At 36.5% G+C, this 25655-nt stretch overlaps 2 protein-coding genes across 2 annotated transcripts; one reads left to right on the top strand and one right to left on the bottom strand.

Moving 5' to 3' along the window:
- The first annotated feature begins 16082 nt into the window (after positions 1-16082).
- Positions 16083-20061, top strand: gdf10a (growth differentiation factor 10a). Its single transcript, XM_060872470.1, has 3 exons — positions 16083-16609; positions 17191-18092; positions 18495-20061. Exons 1-3 carry the CDS (start codon positions 16381-16383, stop codon positions 18684-18686), a joined length of 1323 nt encoding a protein of 440 aa, XP_060728453.1. The 5' UTR covers positions 16083-16380; the 3' UTR covers positions 18687-20061.
- Positions 20062-22541: 2480 nt separating this feature from the next.
- prdm8 (PR domain containing 8) lies at positions 22542-24999 on the bottom strand. Its single transcript, XM_060871382.1, has 4 exons — positions 24882-24999; positions 24233-24452; positions 23843-24074; positions 22542-23686 (listed from the first exon to the last, which is right to left on the bottom strand). The coding sequence occupies exons 2-4, from the start codon at positions 24446-24448 to the stop codon at positions 22617-22619; spliced, it is 1518 nt and encodes a 505-aa protein (XP_060727365.1). The 5' UTR covers positions 24449-24452; positions 24882-24999; the 3' UTR covers positions 22542-22616.
- Positions 25000-25655: the final 656 nt, after the last annotated feature.

Raw genomic sequence — 25655 nt, 5'->3', positions numbered from 1 at the left:
TCGAAAGGTTAAACACCATTCAAGACAACTAAGTTGAATGATCTATTATAAATGTTGAATAATTAATCACTGTAATTCAACACAGAGCTCAGACTTGTATTCATTTCCATTTAAGCAAACTTTGGCCCCATTTCACTGGTAAAGATTTCTGATGTCCATTGTGTGCCTTTAGTTTTACCTACAGTGTGAGTCACACCACATCACTCAGCGGGTGTGTGTGACTAATTTGGTTTACAAAGCATTTATACATGACAGGGCCTTTAGCAATTTATGTTCATGGGTGGCACAGCAGGGAGAAATGACACGCATTGTACACAGCATCATCTTGTTATGTCTTATTCAACCCTAAAGCAGAGGCTGCTGCTTTAGGGACCTGAAGCAGGTTAACAAAAATAAACTACAGCTGCAATAGTGGGAACGAGACCTCGCGTTACACAAATCTCTAAACAAAATAATATCAAGAGGAACCGAGTGTTTAGTCCACAGTGAAATCAGTTTAGTGCTTTGTATAGTTACACAATTATCACATTTTTAAAAATGTTTATTTACCTAATATTAGCATAGCCCTTAAAATGTTAGGATATAATGAACCCAAATTATAATGAACTCAGACCTTGGATATCAGTAACATCTTAAATGAAAATCATCTATTTTGAACAAAACTTTTTTATTTCTATTACTTTATTATTTCCTACATATACCAGGATATGCATTCAATTTTCAAGGGTTAGAGGAAAATCCACATAAATGTAAGTTGCTTTTCTAAAAAATTCATCCATCAGAATGTTAAATTCTTACAGCTGAAAAAAGAGGGCAAAATTCAGCTGCTCATATTTGATGACTAATGAGGTGAAGGATTAAAAAGGCTCCGAACACACTTTATAAATAGCCAACATGCAAACGAATGCCTTAATATGCACAAAATTCAATACATTTTGCTCAACTCTCTTATTAATATTTAAACATTTACTCTATGTGGGTGTGCTGACACACACACACCATGTATTGGCATGACAGGAGAGACGTAAAGTTTCTGAGAGCAGACGTCTGTCCAGAGAAGCCCTCCTGCTAATGCAGTGGTCAGGCAAGGCTTTTATGAAAGGTGTAAAAATATCACCTTGTTCCAAGAAAAACAAGCTCTAAAGTCCTGACATTTACCCTGGCCAGAGCTTGGAGGGTTGCACTTTACAGAGAGAAAAGCCTCATTGATGGGAATTGCCGAGGTTTCCTTCCATGTTTGAAGTGTTCTGGTTCTGTAGGTCATGGGGAAACACTCGCTTTTTCCACACCAACCAGCCTGGAAGAAGGTGTGCCTGGGGCTATCCCTGTTTGGACAAGAATCTATGGAAGTTGTCAGGAAATGGTGAGGGGAAATCTGTTTTCAAACTTTTTTTAATACAGTGGAAGTTTTTAGCCACTGGAGGAAACGCTCTGAGTAAAGATAGTATGAATGGCTTACATATTGGCAAAATCTTTGGGAAAAAGTAAAAAATAAAATGCATCAATAACCAGACATAGTAAATGCAAATGTATATAGATCTGAATATATGCCACAGACAAATAAGAGCTGTAAAGTGTTCCCAGCTTTCATCTGTTGCATTCTGACCCCTCAGCATGTGTTGCATAAGCATTTGTCCCACCATGATTCTGCACTGAATAGAAAGCTAGCTCAGGATTTATTTTGGGGTCCTTTTGTCTTTTATTTTTTGATTGTTTGGGTTTTTTACTGGGTTTGGTTAGTTAACACCAATGCTAGAAAACTAATATGTCATTTCCAGAACTGAACACATCTTCAAATTTTTATGGATGAATTTCTTTTGCTTCTTCAGCTGTAGTCACTCATAAGTTTATCTCCAATTTCAGCATTATGTACTTCATTTTAAGAGTTTTACGTTACCCAAAGGCCAGAATTCCACTGTGAGACTTTGGCTTTAGCACTTCCTGTAAATTAGACAACTTGGAATATTATTCAACTATGAATATTTTATTTCACTCAACATCATTTTCTTTATTTCTAATATGTTACACCTGTTTCACCTCTCTTTTATGCTTTCAGTGCCTGCATCATAGATAATTGATTTTGCTTTTGCTGGACATCATGGTTTAAATAAGATTATAACTTATACCATGTGTGAAAAGACACTGAATTGAAGAGTTAAGAGGCAATCTGGAATTGCTCAGACTGGTGGATTAGTTTTTTTACTCTGCAGCCAGAAATCCTTTGAAATATCTGTGGGAGCTTATAATAAATGATCTGAATTATCTGTCAAGGTTTGTGTATATGGCTCTGCATAAAGCCTGCAGGTAAAGGACATTGGAGCAGTGTGTTACACCTGCTACTGACTTGGACACTGCTCCAGCTGAGATCAATTACTCCTTAGTTAACACCATGGCAAAAAGCTGGCATACAAAATATACGTGACCAAGGATGACAGGATTCATCAATCTTCTGCTGCTCCAGATGTGTCAGCATCTAAGGCGAGCCACCAGTTCACAGACACAGGCTACTGTTGCAGTGAATTTATTTTTGTTTCTCTCTTAATATAATGTGTTCTTTCATATTCGAACAATATATGAAATAATTTTTGGATTTCTACATGTGCTCTCTTCCTTCATTTATTGTGCTTTGTTTAAAGGCAGAGAGCTTAAAGTTATCATAAGTCTGTCAAAGTGAAAAATTTCCTGCAGGACGTTACGCTAGTTTTGTTCTGTTTGCTTTAAGACTCCACGGCTTACTGAGCCTTCTTAGCCTGTTGATTTTACTTCCATAACAGTCTCCTACATCTGTCTAACATGTCCCTCTGCTCTGAAGGCTGCCACTAGGATAAGATTCCTCCACAGCTAGAGTATGGCTGCGATTGTGCTATGCTTTGGCAGAGGCCAGCACTTTCCCAGCTCGCCCTGTGGATGTGTTTTTCAGCATGCCCAGCAGGTCTCTTATGCTCCACAATGGCAGCTTCATTCACAGCCTGAGAAGGCCAGCTGGTGTGAGAGCTAACCAAATAATGGCTCTATCTGCTCCTGCCTACTGACCTGCAGTAGAAGCACACATGACACCCTCTAAACCTGGAGCACAGATTTGTGGGGCGGAAAAAAATCCCAGGAAATTTCAGGGGCTATAAAGGGTATTAGGAACAAAGCTCGGGAGAAAAGAGGGAGTGAAAGAATTCTTGAGATTATTCAATGTTGCAGAACCACAAGAGCTAAAGCCAGCACTTTTCAGTTTAATGTTCTGTGGTTCTACTTTGGTAAAGATGAAAATAATCAGTGCTGCATGTAAAATTGGCAGCCATTCCATCGCATATATGGTATCTTGCAAAGAAAAAAATGCATGATCTGTATATCTGCTATACTATTCCTTTTAGAGAAGTTTGATTTAAGCAACATGAAATCATTTTTTTTATCTTTATCAGTTAAATGTTTATTTTATTTGTTTGATATAAAAAATTGTGTTTGTTTTTTCTCTCTGTTTATCTGTTTAAATGCTTTCAAGTGATCATTTTGCCCTTTATTCCTGACCAGGCAAAAGACATAGTTTCAACATAGTTCATCAGCCATTATCTGCATTTCCTGCATCATTTTTCATCCCTGCTACAGGATGGTTTGCTTCATGTTTGTGAGCATGTTGTTTAATCCCCAGTACTCACACAGATCTCTTGATCAAAGAGTATGAGTCTGGTTTATACACCCAGTCCTAATCCCATTTGATTTAGGGAATGCCATTTGACTTTAAAGATTGTTCGCACCATTAGCAATGGTCTAAGATAGGCAAAGGTTAATGGACAGGGGAAATCATGGCATTTGGGACCCAGAGGGAGCAAAAAGGCCAACTTTCAAAGTGTTAAATTACATTGGCCTTTCACCTTGGTTAGGGCTAGATTAATATCTACATCTATATGCACTGAAAATTTCAATAGGAGGACAAGTCCATGGTTCTGGAAAACCTCTCAATATAACAATGTGCTGGATCTTCAAATCCACTTTAACTCAGGCCCTGGATCTGCAGTAATGGTAATCTAAACTGTGAACTACAGAGACTGGCCATTAGATTTTATCTTTCAAAATAAAAAAATGATGAAATATGATGAAATGTCCTTTTATTAACTGCCTTATATCAGGCTGGATATTCAATATTCAAGCTTGTAAACACTGAAAGTCTAATCATAGTGAGTTTCTGATCACTTCATATAAATTTGCTGAAGCCTACATTTAATTTTTTTTTGTTACTGAACGGATCATCGTAGCGTTTGTAGAAAGGCCAACTATTAAAGCTAAAATTCTGAGACAATATTTGACATTTACAAAAACTCAACACTGTTTTTGATTTCTCACATATGCATTCCATTAGCACATCTTTTTCCAGAACACTGGAATGCTGTTCCTTTAGCAGTAAAACTGATCCTGTCTTCATCACCCTGGCCACATCTGAGCTGATCCAGTCAGGAGCCTGTAAGCTGGGCTCAGAGCACACATATACACAACTGCCCCTGTGCCAGAGCGGGTGATTCTGTGATGCAGAGTGACTTTCTGACCTGTTCACATGGCTAATAAAACATTCATAGGGAGAGAGGAATTCCAGTGTATAGTTTTCCCCTGTCTGTGATGTTTGGAATCCTGCGGTGACCCCATAGAGAGCACCATTCTGTCTGCAAACAAAGGCCTGCTGTTCCTCTCCATATCATCACGGACTAGAGCAACACCGCCAAACGCTTGCTGCTAAGCCAATCAAATATTTTTCTTCCTTCGCAGAAATTGTCTCAATAAATAGTGTTTCTCTGCTTTCCCCTCTCCTCTATGTTCTGTGTTTTTGCTATTGTACTGCAGATCCTGCAGGTGGCCAAAGGTTTTGTGAGGTCCCTGGTGTTAATGAAGGTTGAAAGACTGAGCATTTGGTTGTGTGGAAAAACGTGCTTACAGCCTTTCAGCAAGACTGGTTTTCTTAATGACTTTCTACCTCAGTTGAGACTATTAAAACAATAAACCCACATTAAATACATCAACAGCTTGTGACCAAAGATTTTGGCAAGGATGACATCAAGTATGGACAAAGCCTCAAACAAAATTTAGTCGAGACAGACACGTTTGAGTTAAGCTATAGTCTACTATCTATTAGAGTATCACTATTTTAATGCCATCACTTAAGAATCAGTAAGACTTGACCTAAACAAACTATCTGCACTATTTTTTAAAGACAGAACATAGCAAGTACTCTTGTATAAACATTTGATCAAACTGAACATCTCTGACATAAATTTAGCTCAACATGCTTTTTTTTTTTTTTAAATCAATCTTTGCAATTTTAAGCATTTATAGAACAACAGGTGTGGTTCCCATTGCCATTGTCACAGTGTGGTAAATAAACACAAAAGATTTTATTTTATTAACTGCCCTGTCTGCTTTCCCTCCCCCAAATGTTTATAGTGTGAGCAGAGGGCAGTGTGATACCTGCCCCAGTGGGGTTCTGTTAGTGCTTGTTGTAGTTTGCATTTTTGACCTCTACATGCAATAATAAATCTCCTGGTTACTCAAAAGAGGTCATTACTATTTAAAGGGGATTTAAAATGGTGTTGTCAGATGTGGGGACTGCAGGTTTGTTTAAAATATAAGCAATATACTATAGATTTATCAAATAAATGACATATTACTAGCTATAGTGGAACTAAGACACATTTCTGCTAAGGATAAGCTGCTACTGGAGTTATTCCTATAAAACAGAAGCTGCCGATTTATCCTTAATCATACTTGACATGCCAATTTAATCTGGGAAATAAACAGATCCACTATATACCCAGTGGATGCCTGTCAACAGTTCCAATACCATATTTCTAATCGGACTGTATTTTCCATTTTTATTAGAATTTAAAGGACTCACAGTACAAATATGTTATCAACATCATTTTTTGATTACCTATGGCAGCTGGTCATTTTCAGCAGATTTGCATCTTAACATTTCTTGGCAATGGCTAAGGAAAGGGTTTCTCAACCACTCAAAAATATAAATGACTTGGTTTTGAGGGTAACATAATCCCCTTGGAGCCACTTCTTGACAGTTGGTTTTCATGGTCCCCAACTGCAGAACTCTAACCCCTACCACCTACCTAGCACTCAAAAACAAGTTAGCCTTGAGGTTCTGTTCACCAGTATGCTTTTGTAGATAGAAAAATTCAACAAGTCAACTTCCAAAGACACAATCTTGGTGTTGTATATACAACGACACAGTTATTTTCATTAACATATATAACTGTGAGCTTCTGTTTCCTGAAAATGTCCCAGGGGTCCATGACCTTCACCTTCACAAGGAACCCTAGGAGGAGGACTGAGCAGGAAATTACACACTCAGGACTGGATACTAAATCGTTAAATTGTTATGGTGTTTCTGATGTTTTGAAAAATTACATTTTTTTTCCTTTTTTTATAATGGTAAAGAAAAGAAAGCTTTTAGCATCTATTGTGCTTATTTTAAATAAATTCCCCTCAAAACATGTAAGAAAATTAGGAATTCTGAAAATGAATTAAGAAAAGATTGTGTTGAATTATTGTAATGCTAAACATAACTTGTAGCCAAGATTGAGAAATGTACATTTAGACAAGAAACAAAGTCGTTTCCAAATCAACCTAAATATCACTATGTGATTAGATCTAGACAGAAATAGAAAAAGTGGAATCTCTGTATCTTGTTTAGCCAGCATTAGGCATTGTTTTCTGGTGACCCCTAAAACTATTATTACCCTCATAAAACATATTGCAATCTGAGAACATTCTGGAAGGTCAGCACTTTCACCAACCCCATGTGATTTTTTTTTTTATCCCTTTTCATGTGTAGCACTGAGTCGTAGCCTCTCTGGCGCTAGTTTTCAGATCCATTTGGGAATATGGAATATCAACTGTGACTAAACTCAACTTTTACCATTACTCTGCAATTTAGCAGAACAGCATCAGATTTTTAGGCTCACTGATAGTATCTTGAAACTGCACAGATTTGAAATGTGCAGTTTACTATTGCTGGTCTGCACCATTATTCATTTCTCCCCACAAAAGAATGCAGTATATGCTCCTACAGTATATGCTTTGTTTTAAATAATATGGTCCTTGAGGGACTACAGAACTTTGATACTTATACCACACTTGTAACAGCTTTTCGGATCAAAATTAACCTTGTTATCTGTGAGAACCATCAACTCTTGGGTGATTTAAACATAAAAGACAGAAGCTTGGATATGTGCTTAATATGTATAATAAAAATAAAAAAATTACATACATTTTAACCCAGCCATAAATAGCAAGATTGAGAATGGTAAAATGGTCACAGGTCTTACCTTCTATAAATCCCCAGATCCCTGTGGAAGCACTAATCATATTTTTCTTCCACAACGGCAGCCTATATTTTACAGAATTAATGAATCTGTATACCCACAGGTAAAATCATCCATTTTCTCCCCCTTTGTGATCTAGAAAGTCTTGGCATATGTTTCAGACAGTGTTACTTATGGAACAGACAGGTAAAGGCAAGTGTTAAATGTGTCTAGACTTTTGAGGTTGAAATAATTAGTGAGCTTGTCATAGTGAACACTGCGTACAGAGTTAGATCAGAAATTGTTTGTGTTATATAGCCTTGAGATGCTTTTTTTTTGACTGGTGGAAGGTTAAAAGGTACAGTAAAGTACCTTTTAATTTATTTGTTTATTAAAGACTGGGAATCTATTTAAACTTGAAGTTAACCTCTGATTATGTTATAGAGGTATTCTATAATGTGGCATGCTTGCTGATGGGATGTTTCATAAATCACTGGAAATGTGTACACTGAAAGAACTAAGCAGGGTGTATAAATTCACTGCGTACCATGAGTCACAGTTTATGGGAAATAATCTGCTTATATTAAGAGAAAACTGCATGCAATTCTGAACCTAATTCAATTTATCCACATTTTGTTATTCTAGAAGAAAATGCACAGCATGGCATTTGCAGACATGCATGCAACAGCTAGACCTCATTCATACTTGTGTATTATGTGGTTAGAGGTTTTTATGAGAATGCAGCTTATCATGCTTTCACTTTAAGGAAAAGTCAGATGTACATACTAGCCAATCTAACATCTGGATGTGTTTTTCTCTGAGTAGGAAAAGAAAGAAATAAAATACTTTTGTCAGGCTTGATTCTTTTAGTCTGACGCTACTGTAGTCCTGTAAAAAGAGATCCACCATGTGTTTGAACTATGGGAGAAAGTATGTTTGTTAAAAGCCAAACACTTACTAGACTAACAAAAGTGGATGACTTTATCTTACAATCCAAGTACAACTCAGGTCAGAAGAAAGGTATTAAATTTAGTAGATATGGTCACCTGTTGGCAAATCAAAAGTGTCTAGCTGTCATACAAACCGTCATTCAAAACTAAGTGTTATTTTTACACTTAGAATATTTATTTCAAAACAAGAAAAAAAGAAAAAAGAACCTAACAACAATTTTAGAGACTGCTACAGCTCTACTGAACATTACTGAAGGTTTATATTTTTAGAGTTAAGAGAGCAGAATCCACTGATTCAACATCCATGTGAAAACCTGACTGAGTTAAACAATCCAATGTTCACAATATCCAATCAATGGTCATCAGTATTCCCTGTGACCAATCACTGAGCATCACTGTTTTCAATGACCAATCTCTGATGAAAGTTTTTCAAAAATTGTTCACCATTGATTCTCATTGTTTGTTCCAACCACTTACCTATTTCTTCATTGTAAACTCTTATCTTGGCTACATTTTTAAGAATAAAAGTGAATTATTTTCTACTCTGTATTCTGCATAATTAATCTGTAAATATTTCCTTCATGTCTATTTCCCCAAATACTCACTATTACTGTTTTTCTGCTTTCTTAATATAAAGTATAAATTCATATCTATCTGGCTTAACTCTATTTTTGCAATGCATAATTAGTTTAGGGAACCCCATCTCCTGGCTGTCTATTATATCATCCAGTGACATCAAGTTACCTTTGGAGAGTCAATAGAAAGTGTATGCAAGACTGTGTTTACAGGCAAAACAGTACTAAATACATTCCTAACTGCAAATTTAAAGACCCACAAGTCATTGAATTTATAGCCTATGCTCACTTGGTTGTTTAACTCCATGGGACTAGTTAGCTTGCCTCGCTTTGTTAGCAGTGCAGCCCTCAATTTTGGTTAAATTCAATAGCATTTTAACTGCTGTGCTGGTTTAGCACTATTATGTAGCATCTTGCGATGTGCATTTATAATGTGTATTACCCTTTGAAGCATCTGCATGCAGTGAGAAGTACTACTCTGTTCACACAAGCAGTTTATTACATTCAGCGTCTATATTTTAACAGTCGCTTTTATATTGTTCTTGGTTCTTATCTGTACATGAAGATGAAATGGCCAAACACAGTAGGCAAGCAGACAGAGAGCTTAAAATTTTATTGGAGCAGATATATGTGCTATCCAGCAGCTGTTGTCTTGTCTGCATCATGTCTGAGTTAACAATGAGCTGAATCCTACCAAATCCGAACAAAACGCCTACATAGCGTTCAAAGGTAAAAGGGCACATGACTTGTCAAACAGCTGAGAATGCAGTGTTGATTTTAGAAGTCTGAGTTTGCTCATGCAAGCATAGGACATAGATATGATTACGTTTCACTGTTTAGATAATGTAATCAAGATAACACAATCAGGAGTCACAAAGAAATATAAAGTGCCAAAGGAAGGTTAATGCTTCGTTTCACAAAACATTACCATTAGTTTCATTTAGTTAATATATTATGTACATTACATACCTAGAACTACTGCAGCAGGAGGTGTTCAACAGTCCAAACTTGAAAAGATATTACTTACAATATTGTATTGTAATACAATAATTGTAATACTGTGAATGTATTACCTGCTACTGAGGACAGTGAAAATCCTGCAGAAGTAACAAGGTTTATGTGATTGGATAAAGTTCAGGTTCTGGCACATTTTAGCATTTTCCCTGATTCCAGAACACCTGGTTATCAAATAATCAGCTAATTAAAAATGTAAAAGCAGGAAAAACACCAAATTATGCAGGAAAGGGGGTGCTCCAGGACCTGTGGTATGTAGTTTTGCAACACCTTCCATTCATCTTCAGTAAACATGAGCCCAAGCCCAGAATTGAAGCTGTTGTTTTGGGTTTTTTTTTGTGGTTTTATACTAATATGATGGTCAATGCAGACATTTGCAGATTTAATAAAGAAATCACATTTAATTAAACACACCACCATTATCCTACATGACACTGTGGTGTTAAATGGGCTTTAGTTTTGGCTCCTGAGGGATGCCACAGAAAAGCATTCAATGGATGTCAATGGATCATGATTTTGAATCATGATTTTGATGATGCCCTCACCAACCATGGCGCACTCTGGTTGGGAGGAATTGTAAACTGTTTCTCCCCTGTCAATCACAGTGACTTGGCAATTGTGGGTGTCTGTGACTTCATGCATGCAAAAGAAGACAGATAGCGCTTTCCTCCAAATGTGTTACACTGCCTTGTGATGCAGCATGAGCAGCAGTGCGAAAAGATGTGGCTGACTGGCTTCATGTATGTCAGAGGAAGCACAAGGAAGCATGAGTTAGCCTTCATCGTCCCCTAACTGTTTGGAATTGGCAGCTGTCCAAATTAGTAAAAAATAGATTAGTTATCTAACTCTCACTCTTAATTGCAAAACAGATATTTCAGTAAATGTGCTTCCTCTGAACCAGTAAGAAATAGGTTCTAATATCTGTCTATCTAAATAATTGTACTACACAACAAACTCAGTTCTTAACAGAAAATCATTCAAACTCAAGTTTGAAAGCATGCATCATTAATAACATCTGAATTAAAAGTACCTAAATTAAGTGGTTATTTTAATGATATGTGATGATGATGTGATGTGTTGTCATCTACTCAATAAGTAAACATGAACAAGTGAACAAGTGCATTTGCTAAAAATGATTAACCTAGGTAAAGCCAAGAAATCTGAGGAATCCTCATTTCAGCTTAAATGTAATCAAACAGCATTTAATAATATTCTAAGAATTAGCTGAGAAATCTTTTAAACCCATTAAACATTTATCCTCAGATAGATATTTTTCTTTTAAAGAATAAAAGCAATTGTGCTTGAGCATTAACTATAATGGTCTTTTGTCTGAAGCTTCCTGCCAAGTGGAGCCTAGAGGTCAGTGCTGAGACAGCTTAGCTGTCATTTACCTCATTCACCATGTCATCCTGTCACAGAGTCATTATCATCATCATCATCATCATCATTATCATCCTGAACTCCAGCCTGATGCTCTTTCTATAATCATATACATCCTTGCATTATCAAACTTACGTTCAGTGATGCACACTATAAGATTTATAGACATACACTTTCATATCTGCCAAAATGCCAATGAAATACTTGGCTGACAGATGAGCAGAGTGGACTTGTGGTAGCTGAGGAATAAACAACCTCATGGTGTGGCTTCTTTCACGAAGACATTCAGTTTGCACAAAGCATGGTTTGTTCTTAGCCTGGATTCAACACAGGGGAAGGAGGGGTTGGTATTGAAGGATAGCTAATTCTGATTGACAGAGAGCCAAGGATCAAAGACAGGCTGTTGCAGGAAGTTCAGCTATCACAGTAGTAAGGGGTGAAATCATGTTAGCTACAAAGCAGCAGCAGTTGGTCCTTGCAGCTTGGACAGCACGAGACTTTCATTACCTCTGGACCAGGACAAAGGGTCACTCTACATCTCCTTACACAGCCAAATGATATCATCCTCAATACTGAGCCAAAGGCCTGGACTGGACAGACAGAAGGGAAACGGACAGTCTAGCTCTCCCCAGGACCATGGGCACATCTCTAACATGTAGTCATAGTTTGGATCGAAATTCTATCTGTCTGTGTTATGCCCAAACTCATCTGTTTTATATTTTTTTATGGAGGGAAAATCAGAAAAACATGGTGTTGCATTACAAGCTTGACAAAAGAAGCCACTTCACATGCTATCTATCTATCTATCTATCTATCTATCTATCTATCTATCTACAGTATCTATCTATCTATCTATCTATCTATCTATCTATCTGTCTGTCTGTCTGTCTGTCTGTCTGTCTGTCTATCTCTCTGTCTGTCTATCTATCTATCTATCTATCTATCTATCTATCTATCTATCTATCTATCTGTCTGTCTATCTATCTATCTATCTATCTATCTATCTATCTATCTATCTATCTATCTGTCTATCTGTCTGTCTATCTATCTATCTCTCTGTCTGTCGGTCTATCTATCTATCTATCTATCTATCTATCTATCTATCTATCTATCTATCTATCTATCTGTCTATCTGTCTGTCTATCTATCTATCTCTGTCTGTCGGTCTATCTATCTATCTATCTATCTATCTATCTATCTATCTATCTATCTATCTATCTATCTATCTATCTATCTATCTATCTATCTGTCTGTCTGTCTATCTATCTATCTATCTATCTATCTGTCTGTCTCTCTCTCTCTGTCTGTCTGTCTGTCTGTCTGTTTGTCTATCTATCTCTTTGTCTGTCCACTAAACAAGTAGCTCTTTAGTCAAAAAAATTGTCAGAAAATGGTCTTTTCTTAAAGGTAGTATTTTTTTATTCAACATTAAAAGAAACAGTATATTGTAAATAAACTGAGTTATTACATATGTGCAAGAATTTTGTAACATACTGTATACACGTGGTTCTATAAAACCCAGCCTGCCAAAAATGGTTTGTCAACATCTCTTTTTATGACTTTTTTATAACTTGCCTAGTTATGCAATTCAGATTTTTAAAAGGCAATAACTTTAGGTATAGTTGTTGCAGAATTTTACTGCTGAACAGAATTTAAATGACCTCAAAGTCACTTTCAAATGCTTTCAAACTGCCCTTCATGGTGAGAAGAGGCTATAGAGTTGCAAAAGCATATTAGTGAACACTGAAATGTGAAATGTGCTGTCCTGCTGATTGCATAATGGTCTGCGAGCCTGAGTATTTTGAGTTTGCATAAAATGATTGATGAACAGCCGGCAGAATAGAGAACTGCAGGGCTAATTGGGTTTGCCTCACATAGCTATAGAGCCAACAAAATAGAAAGGGCAAAGACAAACAGAAGCAGCAGCCAGTAATTTACCTTCTTACTTACGGAAATGTCTGCTGACAGTTACAGATGGCTGTTTAATATATGTTTGGACCAGTGCCATGGATACTGTGCAGAATGTAAGCTTGTGATCTTTTTTCTTTTCTCATGAATATATCACAGTGAAACAAAAAGAATTAGTGCTTCAATTCGCATGTAAAACACATGTTTAACGGCATTGTTTGCTGAGCAGTTAAGACTGATTGCAAATGAGTAAACATTTCATGAAATACTCAAAGTTGTACGTCATAAGAAAATCAGTACAATGAAGCTTTTATGTCTCAATAGCATTTATGATTGTTAGCACTGCAAATGATATAACATAAATATTTCATTATCAGTAATAAGCAGTAAATAAATTTCCTCCACTTCATTGTGTCTAGACTACTGACAGATTTGCTTCTTTTGTACCAAATGTTTTTTTAAAAAATCCAGTGAGTGCATAGGAGGGCCGTGTCTAAATAGAAATAATAGCACAGTTTATGGACCGCTAGCTGTTTTGTAACAAAAGAGAAACTTATTAAGGACATACTGAGTTTTACTGAGAGTATTTTCTGCTAAATGTTTCATGCTTCTATTATAGATTTTAACTATTACTATAATACTATTTTGAAAAAAAGAAAAAGAACATAAACACTGCATTTCATGACAGAGCCACACTTTTATAGGTGCCACAGAGACGCCACTAAACGTTGACACTCAAAAGTCATGACCCAGAATTAATTTGGATTCCTTCAACCCTGCATTCGCTTTTCTTTGTGTTAAAACGAGTATTTCGTAGTATTCTGAAGCTTAATGGCTGAACCTTCCCAGAGTGCTCATTGCTCTTGCATGGTATGCAGCTGACAAAAGGAAGTTGGGAGGAGGAACGCTGAAGGAGAGAGAGAGAGTTGTTTTCTGATTCACTCAGCAACAGTGTCCTATTGGACAGAGGCTCACATTTTAATGTGAACATTTTAATGCAGACATAAGATATGGATGAAGAGAAAGGGAATCTCCGGTGGGGTCCCTAAAGGGTCAGAGGAGGTGTTTAATGGTGCTGTGCTGCTGTTGAGACCAAGCTTGTTACAGCCTCTCCACTGGAGCCCAGAGCTTTCACAGAACCGCATTGTTGGAACAGCACCACAGAGACGCCAATGAAAAAGTAAATAAATAAATAACCAGAGGTGACTGGGGCATACCTCTGGTGGATTTCATTGGACTGAAAAGTGTCAATAAAATCAAACAAAGAAGAAGCCAAAAACATGTCCAAGTATGTTTTTTTAAGCTAAAACCATAAACATGTTTTACTGTTGTAATGACACACATTTAGAGAATATAATTAATAGTCTACCAAAAATGCAAATAAATTAAAATGAGGTTTGTTGAATGTTTAGCTCTCTGAAGTGAACACAAGCTATGAAAAATGATGGGAACAAGATTGTGTCTAACAATTCAAACTTGATGGAAACAATACTGGTGTTGATGTGGTTATATTGTGAAAATAAACTTTGACTGTGTTTAGAATATTTAGACTGTAAAAGCCAAACTGAGGTCATATGAAACATGACTTATGGAGATGTATTTACATGCTTTCTGTAATTGGCCCATGTTCCAATGAAAGTTAAAGATTGAAACAGTTTTGTAATGCCTAACATATGCTAACAAACACAAACATAACTCAAAAAGTGAAAATAGGAAATATACCTTTTACAAATCAACCAGGAAAACTTTATTTCATGAAAAACTCTTCATAATTAGTTGGTAGAGTTTGCTTTTGTCAGTTGTTAAGATTTCTGCAACTGCATTGATTAGTAATTGATTAGTGCAGTTGCTTGATTATAAGTGAAACTGATATAGGAAATCAGGAACCATTGTGTTTCTGCTCAGATTTGAAACAGATTTACAAACTTTCTTTGTAAAGAAAACCTTACACATGTCCACTAAATATATTAATAACACAATGTTAAAATAAATGTCTTTGAGTAGCAAAGTCATGAATTTCAGAATTTCAGGTGTATTTTTTAGATACTCAGGAATAACCTAAAAAGAATGAGATATATAACTCTTTTGGACTCCTATTGAAATTGTGACAAAAGCAAAAACGTTACACTGAATCATTGTTGTTGTTTTTTTGATAGTTAGTGGATTATGGCACAACTTTAAGATCAGGTGGATGAAAGCATTTCTACTATTGTGCTGCAGTAATGTCAAATCATATCTAGCTTTTATTTTGATAACTGGATGTCTGACGTAATGTTCCACAAATGTGGCTGCTTGCATATGAGTGTGACTAATAATAATAATAATAATAATAATAATAATAATAATAATAATGATGATGATGATGATGGGTTATTTATAGTCTCTGACAATGTTATCGAACCACATCACTTGCTCATAGCAGTTTTAGTCTGGCAATAAAGCCAGTAAAATAAAGTAATTTACTAATTATCCATTAGGTAAATGGGAAACTAAGCTAATTTGCAAGACAGTTAAAATGTCTATATAAAGTTGGTATTGCAAACAATCAGCTGTATGTGTGACAATAGGATGCATTGCTGTTATACAACAGACTCTAACTGAACACCTTTCTTTTTAGGAAAGTCGAATCTTTATTTTCTGGCATTGTTTATTTCACATTTATGACGATTTTATCCTTTAAATTACAATTGTTTTAATATTATCAGCTAGATGGGGCGAAAAGGCAAAATATCTTGTAATGATCTACTTTATAAGATAATATAATCGCTTATTATCTAGCCCTGAATGTCAGGTCTCGTGTGTATTTTTTTTTTTAATCCATACTATACTATGCTTCCTATAGTATCAGTAGTATGTAGTGTAGCAGTATAATATAGGGTGCTGTCAGGTTTACGTGCTTTCCCCTGCTTGCTGTTGGTTCTTACGCGCGTGCGTCAGCCTCCAGTGCAGCATATGTTCTGAGCCACGTTTTAGTGGCGCTCATAAGAAACAAGCGCACATTCAACAGGTTATCCAAGACACAGCGGATACTCTCCTGACACTTTTATTCAGTGCGTCACTAAAGGGAAAAAATACTAAAGCGGAAACTTGTTTTAACGGGTAACTCGTGAAGGTGGTCTCTGGATGCATGATCTAGTTTTATTTTTGTTTGACTTTTTTTACACTCTTTCTTTTTAGTTTGCGCGCTGGTTCTTTGGAAGATTGTCTGTCTTGATCGAAGTGTTTTTTTTTTGTTTTGTTTTTTTTTTGTTTGTTTTAATCATGGCTTTTAAATGCACCGTTTTGGATCACCTGCTGCTCTTTTCGACCATATGTCTTCTTGCCCAAGAAGTGTCAGGCTTTGTGTTGGATGTACCACCTGATGAAGTCAGTGACAGCACGGAAACAGACAGAGTATCACAGCATATGTTCAGACTCTACGAGAAATACAACAGAGAGCAGAACTGGCCAAAAAATACAAATACTGTGAGAAGTTTTAAAGCCAAGCCTGGTGAGTTTGTATGTGCACCATACAGATAGTGTAAATTTCAAGTGGTTTAAAAAAGAAATTATACTTATATTGTCAAGATCATTCAGTCTTCTGTGATGTGTTTAGTAAAAGTTTATTCTCTCCGGCTATGTAAGAATAAGGTAAATGTATATTGTATACACAAATGTCAAAAATCATTTCAAATATTATGTTTAGTCTCAGAAGTGGCAGAAGAGAGAGATTTTCACTGAACTGACCAACTCCTTAACATTAAACTGTAATCATGTGCTTTGTAGGTATACTGAAAATGAACAAAAAAAACATTAAAAAGCTATAGAGGACTTGTATCTTAATGGCAAAGGCAAATTTTAACATTGTTTCAGTCTACAAAAAATGTTTTATCAGAATGTATTATTGATATCACATTACTAGATTCTAGGCAGGCTTATAAGGAAGCTTAAATAATCACATCCACATGGTTCCAGCTGCTTCAGGAGTAATGTATCACCTCATTTTGTCCTTTCTTAGAACAAAAAGCCTGCTGTTGAGGTCCGCTTTTACATCGTATATATAACTAGCAGTTGTTCTCTGTTTCCCTGCAGAAAGCTTGGAACAACGTGTTTTGTATCACCTAAATATAACGTTGCTTCAAGATTCTGAGACCGTTCTCACATCCACACTTCATTTCTCTTTTGACAAACGGCCACGTCAGAGGTCCTGGTTCTGCAAGCGCTTCCGCAGTCCTTCCTGTCATATCCAGAACCATCACTACATGCCATCATTTCATCTTTTATTCCGAGGTTATTCCTCTGATTCACCTTTGGGCTCATTGCTTGGGAACATCACTTTTTACCCAAACAGTAGAGGGATATGGCAAACAAAAGACATGTCTCAAATCATAAAGGAAGCAAGACTCAGGGAGCAGGCTGTAATAACTCTGGAGTTTGACTATGGCAAAAAATACCAGAGGTATCAGGAGCACTTGTCAGCCTTCAGAATGCCATACGTTCTAGTGTATGCCAATGACCAAGCAATTTCAGAGCCTAACAGTGTGGCCATGAGCTTACAGAGGTATGACCCATTTCCCGCAGATGACAAGACCACTCCATCTTCAAACACTTCACCTGATATGCGGGTTAAAAGGGACTTGTATTTTCCTGACCCCATCCAGAACAATGAGCTTCCTGAGGTGGAGTATAACAGCTTCAAGGAGCATGATAAGTGGGAAAGCACTTATCTATCACTGAAGCCAAAGACTTCTAAAAAGGAGCAGAGGAAGAAAGACCAAGGGCATGTTGATGGACTGAACAAGTTACAGGTTCTCAGCTTTGATGAGAAAACCATGAAGAAAGCACGGAGGAGACAGTGGAGAGAGCCTCGTGTCTGTTCCAGGAGGTACCTGAAGGTGGATTTTGCAGATATTGGCTGGAGTGAATGGATCTTGTCCCCTAAATCCTTTGACGCCTACTACTGCACAGGAACGTGTGAATTTCCCATACATAAGGTTTGAACATCTTATACTGGTTATTATACACTTTCATAGATTAGAGTAAATCATTTAGACATATTGAAAAATTTAAAAATGTCTTTTGTAGCCAGACTTTACACAAAGAATTCCTTCACACAGCGTTCAGTTCCAGCATTAGTGAAGCACACAAGCATTAAGTGTAATTGAGTTCACATAGTTTGAGCTTTAATGGTGTTTTAGAGGGACTAATTTTCTTGTTTTCCTTTTTTCCACTACTTTAAACAGTCAGTTGAAAAGTTTTTAAGGGTGGTTTGAAATGTTGAGATTGTGTCCTCTCAAACTCTGAACAAAAATACAGAGAGAAGAATGTGTTTGAAGTTACTTTCCTACACTTTGTACGTTATTCAATCTGCGTTTTTTTTTTCTCCTCTATTTTAGGTTGTTCGCCCATCCAACCATGCAACCATTCAAAGTATAGTGAAGACGGTTGGTATCATTCCAGGCATCCCGGAGCCCTGCTGTGTACCTAAGAAAATGAACCCTCTCAGCGTCCTCTTCCTGGACGAAGCCAAAAACATTGTATTAAAGAACTACCCCGACATGTCAGTGGAGACATGCTCCTGCCGATAGGTTCAGTGTTCACTCGGTGGTCCTTGGAATAACCGCATATATGGAAACGTGTTCATGTGTTGTGGTTACAACACCAAAACAAAATGTGAAGAGACATATTGTCTGTAGTTGCCACATACTGTACTGTACAGTACCCACTGCAAATATATGATGTTAAGGTCTTTACACACTCATTCAATCCTGATTTACAGTTTTCGTTATAATGAGGATCATTAACGATGAACATTGTCTCTAAAAAAATGTAAATTAATCAAGATTTTGTTCAATAGTTATTGCATTGCTGCTTTATGTATGAAATAGAGTCATTATTTTTGATGATAAACAGTAAAAGATTTTGTCAAAACATTTTGTAGAGATATCCAGGTGGAAGCAGAGATTATTTAAATTATGCACCAGGTAGTCACTATGCTTGGCATTTAAGTTACTTTAAATAGTGTATAAACATGTACTGCCTTCTGAACTGAGTTTCTGTTTTCACAATATGTATCATATACCATCAGCAGACACTCCACAGCTGGAGATTCAGTTTTAAAACTAATAATGAGGCTTTGAAACCAGGCTTTGGTTTCAAGACTGTTAAGCGTTGAGCTAACAATAAGCCACTCATATTTAAAAGTTTTCCTTGGAATACTTCCAAGTGGTTGTGTGTCAGAAGTAGACTACTCACCAAGGTCACCAATGTGTTAAATCATCCTCAGACAGCTTGTGTTACTTTTAGAGATGTAATCAAGAGTTCAGAGATGCTATAGGGGATTACGATTATGAATGGGATGTATTATCTTCTTATCCATGTCTACATAACAGTATTTAATAATTGACCTAATTGTGTAATATTTGGGGTGAATGTGTTTGTATACAATATTTACTGTATAAGGTCAATGTTTCAATATGATATGTGTTAGAAAATGTATTTTTGTACATGTATTTTTTTTTAAATTATGGACTGAAATTAGTTATATGTATAGTGATTATGTAGGATTTAAAAAATATTCCAAACTACTTGTAAGAGTCTTGATTTTGTGACAGCATATTGACGTTTTAAAAGCAGTTTCTACTGAAAGGTTTTTGTTGTAAAGATCTCTGAATAATATGTGAAAAGGGTGAACACTGATTGGTCTCTGAAAGCAGCCTTCTCCACTTCAACATCAAAGAAAAGGATAGATGAGTCTTCGCTTTGCCTAGTCGTCAGTTCAATCCCACTTCAAGAGCCACCGGGCTTTGAGGGCAGGATGTTAACGTTTTTCTCACAACAAATGATGTCACTCCTTTCAAACACACTCAAGACATTGTCATCCACAACAGATCAGAAATGCTAATGATTTATATGAACATTAACCAGTTACTCAGGGCTATAAATAAATTAAAAAAAAACCCTTGTCAGTAGTGCTTTTTTCGCTTTTCCAAAATTATACAAGCTTTAGTAATATTTATACAATTCAATTCAGGTTTATTTGTATAGCACTTTTTACAATTGACATTGACATACAATTGTCTCAAAGCAGCTTTACAGAACATAAACGTAGAGCAAAAGGTTAATATAAAGAATAATAAGATTAATAGAATAGAAAATTCAAGATTTATATAATGTCTCTGATTCTCATGAATGCATTTTCCAGATTTATAATTTATTTATTATCATTTTAAAGATGCATTGCCCTCTAAATGCAGGCAAATAATTTTGGAAACAGTTTGTATTTTACTAATTCAAATATTAGTTAACATTTTATATATTGTTTTGTGCTTTGAGTGTTAGAATTTCTTTTTAATAATATTCCTTCTGCCAGCAACTACTGCCACAAAAACACAAAAAATCAGTGGCAAAATTAGACATCTACAAGAGGGAATCCCCAGTTATATGAATGAACAGAAAAAACATTCTGAATACAGCCAAAACAAATGATTCCTCATCTGATTAGCTTTTAATGCAGCCTGATCACTAATTATGCTGTAATTTTTCTCACAAATTGACGACAGTAGCAAAGAACGATAGTTCATTTTTCCCATAAGCTCCCTCTCTCTCTCTCTCTCTGAGAGTTGGAGTTGGAGTATGCCACTTCCACAGTCTGCATAAAAAGGTAGGAGAAAGCTCCCTCTACAGGACCACAGGAGTATGTGAGTTTGAGGTCAATATCTTATTCATGATATAATTTAAAATAATTACATGCTTTAAGTGATAAAGTGTATTTTATTCAAGAAAATATAATAGATTTTCCCCATACATTTACACATATACTCACACAAATAGTAATTCCTTTATCACTGAGCGTAAGCAGGCACCTTCCTACTTAACATAAGGAAGCATGAATTTGTCAAGTCATATATAGCTAAGTGTTTGAATAACTCAGCAGATCATTTAGGTTTTTATTCTTGTTCATTCTACCAGTTTACAGTAATGAGTCTTTTTCAGAATGCGTACTGCTTCCTCTAATATCTAACAGGCATAAAAGGAGAAAAAGAAAAGCAATGTTCATTTTTATGTAACATCAAACACCAAGACAAGATTTATTTGCAAAACATCAGCATCAGTAGAATGACATTAGCCTGTAATTAGAGTATGTTTAATTACTATAATGATGACATTATAGTATATAATTATTATACTATAATAATTTTGCTTCAGTCTGTATCCTTCGGAGCATGAATGCAACATCATGGAAACATTTACAATTTTGCTCTTCTTGCCCTTAAAGACATTTTGCAGAGATTTCCAAAAGATATACATTTTCAGAACACAGTTTAATTAAAATGCAGTGACTAATGATGATGTCATTTTAAGTTGAGCTTGAAGCATCTTAAAGGTCTTGAAATGGCATTGTGGACATACTAGTCAGAGTAAGACAATGTATTATTTTAAAAAAAAAACACTATTTTGTTTTGTTTGAACATTTATTATTGACTGAATAAATTTTAGGTAAGCCCATTATTATTATTATTATTATTATTATTATTATTATTATTATTATTATTATTATTATTATTGTTGTTGTTGTTGTTGTTGTTGTTGCTGTTGTTGTTGTTGTTGTTGTAGTTGTTGTTAAACTATTAATATGCATTATGTATGCTAACCTAACATCTTTCCAAATGCAATAATCTAGTTTCAATAATTCAAATAAAATATCTTATAATATTTAAGCTGTTAAGTAATGAATTACTACAGTGATAATAAGGAATAAAACCCAAATGTGTTTCAGGCTGCTGTCTTTAAAGTATGACTTACGAATAGGAATAATGTGCCACAAAATATATAAAGGCTATACCACCCCCACCCCACTGTTGTCCTTTGAGATTTTTTTTCTTTGACTTTATAATGATGAAAGAACCATTGAGCATGCCACATGGAAAGAAACTAGTAGTGACCGTAGTGCAACAACTAAAAACAAAACAACAAGAGCAAAAATATAAAATAAATAAAAACACTAAATTAGCCTTACTCATGGATTAGTCTGGCTGCTAGCAAAAAGTTAGTCAAAATATCTATTTATATATCTCTATTTTCAAACCTGAGCTTCGTAAGGCACTATCGGCTGTAACTCAGTATTAGTCACAACCATATTGTGATGTTAGTATTGTGAAGTTCAACATCCGTTACAATTAGCCAGATACACTGAATAGAAAACTAAGGTCATGAGATGTTGACTAATATTCTGCTGTGGAGTTCTGTGGCCATCTCGTGGAGACCAACAGAACTGATGGCAAATAATTATATTATAACTGCTAATTTTTAATTTTTAACAAGGGACCTAAAAGATGTTAATGTTGGCAATTTTGATCTTAGATCTGCTTATGTTAGAATATGACCTGCATCAACTTTATGCAGTTATTTGGCTTGTAAACATACAGGAATAGTTACTTGTCTTAGTCATTGCACTCTGTTATACGCATGGCTTGATGCACCAAACCGTATGAAAACATTTGTTTTTAGTCCTTCGATCAGTTATGTGAAGTCATGTGACGTGAGAGATGATGACGTTCGCGGAAGTATTCATGACAGATTGGACAGGTAAGTTTCTCCTCTCGTCTCCTCCGACTCTGAGCCTCGGCGGCAAACTCTTTCTTGTGGTGCGAGCGCATGTGAAACACTAAGTCCGAAGTCATCCGGAATGAGAGGTTGCACTTAGCGCACCAGTTCTGCACAGTCACGGCCATAGAACTAAGAGTAGGAGGAAGAAGTCTGAGAGAAGAGGTGGGCTGTAAAGGGCCACTGATGTTCCTGCACCACATTTCCGGTGCGTAATGAAAGGAAACAGGAGCGCTCATGGTAGCCGGCGAGACAGTTTGTGTGCTGGGTATGTCGCCTTGAAACAAGTGAGACGGCAACATATGTCTGTATCCCAAAGCTGCCTGTTCTGTAACATCATCCGAAAGGCCGACGGGTCTCTGATGCTGCTGGTCCTCAGGGATGCTGAGCCTGCTGGGTTTGCAGAAAGCGCTCTTTTGCTCCGCATGCGCACTCCAAAGCAAAAAGGCGCTGGATTCGGACTGAAGGCCCAAAGCAGCCTCTCTGTCCAACTGTAAAGTCGATACGGATGGGTTTTCTCGTGTTATATCCTCTACCTTGGATGGCTGATCCGATTTCGTTTTCTTGGTCTCGACAAACGCACTGCTTTTGGCGCTTTTTGATTTAGAGGTTGGAGAACTGGAGACTTTCATGGTCGGTTCCGTAAAATCATGGTCATGTGGATAGTCTTTGTGGACGTGTGTCATATTGTTATGATTGGCCATGTTCTTTTTCTCCAGCAAAACAGGTTTTCTGCATTTCGGACTCAAAGCTTCGTCGTTCCTTCTTTTTCGATCCTCTGACGAGCCCGACTTTTTATCTTCCAAGTCCCTTGCGATGTTGTGGAAGTCAGTGACACTTCGTCGTCGCCGTGTTTCAGCGTGTTTCTGTTCGCTTTCTCCTCGCACGATGTCCACTTTAACTTGCGCGCACAAAAAGCGACAGTGAGCTAAAAAAGGGTTTTCGTGCTTAAAGGCCAGTCCGCACTTCCCACACGAGTAACCTGTATAAAAAAACATTAATATCATTACACCCATATGCATTACAGTGCATGCGCAACTGACCACAAGTGTTATAGCCAGCTATAAATGTTTATGAATAGGCGCGCGTTAATCTGGAGACGACATTTGTGACCCATAACAATGTGAGCAGTCCTTACCATCTGTCAGGGCCCTGGTTTTAATGTCGCTAAAGCCCAAAAGATGAGACAGCTCCTCGTCGTACCAGACGAGCAGTTCCTCCCCTTGGCTAATATCTCGGATAGTGCGGAAATACAGCTGGCCGGCCTTCAGATAGGCCTCAGTGTTCTGCTCTTCTGTGTCCATAGCAGCCTGCACCAACCTGAGCCAAGGAACCACTAACGGAGAGCTCTTCAATGCATCCGGATCTACCTGTTGATAAACGTGCTCTATTTATACACACTGAGGAATAACCCTGATACTATGTACAGTATGTTTCACTGCACGTGACTTGTGTAGTCTAATAATAAGCTTAATATCATAATAGTATTTCCTCATAAATGGTGCCATGTGGTGCATGAAATACTTACTCTGAACACGTAGGCTTTCCCTCCTCTGTCAAACGACTTCAATGCGATGAACGCTATTGTGTCATAAATAGTATTATGAAGCACACAAGGACCGAAAGACACTCCTGCCGGTATGTCCTGTGTAACCTGGACACTGGTGAAGAAATCAGGGACATGATGGTGGAGAAATTTGCTGTCGTTGGTCCATAAAGCGCGCGGCATTAAACTCTGTTCCATGGTCCTGTAAAATACATGACATTCATTAATCTGTGTATATCTGCTATATTTAAAAATGCCTTGTGTTATTTAATGCGGTCTGTTTCACTGATCAGTTATTAATGTTATATCCATTTGAAAAAGAATTATTTATTTATCCACATTAAATACGCAATTGTCTAGTAAATCATTAGGTATAGCTGTAAAGGTATTTTTTTAACAACCTAACTATTTAATTTCGTGTCTCATCTAATGTCCTGCCTCCTGTAGTTTCACACCTCTAGCAAATGCAAAAGAATTCGAGATATATACAGTATATAACAATAAATAGTTTTTATTTAAATTATATATGCGTAAAATACACAATTAAATGTGTAGGTTAATCTGTACCAAATATTGTTTACCAGCATTTATAAATGAAGCAGACACGATATAGTCAAAGAGTCTAACTTACAGAGAGATCTCAAGATGCTCCACAGACCTCGATTTAGCAGAGGAACACACAGGAGAGAAGTGTGTGTGTGTGTGTGATGAGGCTCTAGCGTGTGTGTGATGAGGCTCTAGTGTGTGTGTCCGAGCTGCTGCAGCGCTTGTGAGCGCCTCTGCGTTTTTACGTCGTGCTCATTAGACAAGGGGGAGGCGAGTGGCAGGCTGAGTGGCCACTGAGCTCACACATCACAAATAAGCAATTATCTCTGAGAAATTAGAAGATCCGAGACACACTGCTGCTAGAATGCTTAGGGAATTATACAGTTTACATTTTCCAAATCTTCATAAATACTTAAATAAATGGACGATATGTATTAGTATAAATCTATTCTTAACAGTCCAGGTGATTTTAGATATAATTATAATAAAACTACATTTGTCAAATTATTTCTAAACTTAATTTCAGTTTACTTTATATACGTTATTATTATTATTATTATTATTATTATTATTATTAGTAGTAGTAGTAGTAGTAGTAGTAGTATTGTTGTTGTTGTTGTTGTTGTTGTTAGTATTAGTAGTAGTATACAGATACAAAATCAATGCACTTTTATTTATACTATATAGTAAATGAAGTTCAAACTTAAACGAAAACAAAACACGTGCTCTGTACACTTTGGGTCCTTGTACTTATTGGTATTTGAAGTTTGGATATCAAGATTTACTCCGAACACAGCGACATCCTGTCTATCTATTCTTGAGTGCAGTTCCATCCAACAATCCTGTGATATTGTTGGCC

This window comes from Tachysurus vachellii, chromosome 6, assembly GCF_030014155.1.
Source record: "Tachysurus vachellii isolate PV-2020 chromosome 6, HZAU_Pvac_v1, whole genome shotgun sequence".
Lineage (NCBI taxonomy): Eukaryota > Metazoa > Chordata > Actinopteri > Siluriformes > Bagridae > Tachysurus > Tachysurus vachellii.
The sequence above is the reverse complement of the archived record's forward strand: the minus strand, read 5'-3'. Positions and strand labels throughout refer to the sequence as shown.

Excerpts from the sequence above, each read along its gene's own strand:
- gdf10a (XM_060872470.1), top strand. The coding sequence starts at position 16,381 with ATGGCTTTTAAATGCACCGTTTTGGATCACCTGCTGCTCTTTTCGACC. Across the intron at positions 16,610-17,190 it reads AAGTTTTAAAGCCAAGCCTG|AAAGCTTGGAACAACGTGTT; the intron begins GTGAGTTTGTAT and ends GTTTCCCTGCAG. Across the intron at positions 18,093-18,494 it reads GTGAATTTCCCATACATAAG|GTTGTTCGCCCATCCAACCA; the intron begins GTTTGAACATCT and ends CCTCTATTTTAG.
- prdm8 (XM_060871382.1), bottom strand. The coding sequence starts at position 24,448 with ATGGAACAGAGTTTAATGCCGCGCGCTTTATGGACCAACGACAGCAAA. Across the intron at positions 24,075-24,232 it reads GGAAAGCCTACGTGTTCAGA|GTAGATCCGGATGCATTGAA; the intron begins GTAAGTATTTCA and ends GTTTATCAACAG. Across the intron at positions 23,687-23,842 it reads AACCAGGGCCCTGACAGATG|GTTACTCGTGTGGGAAGTGC; the intron begins GTAAGGACTGCT and ends TTTTTTATACAG.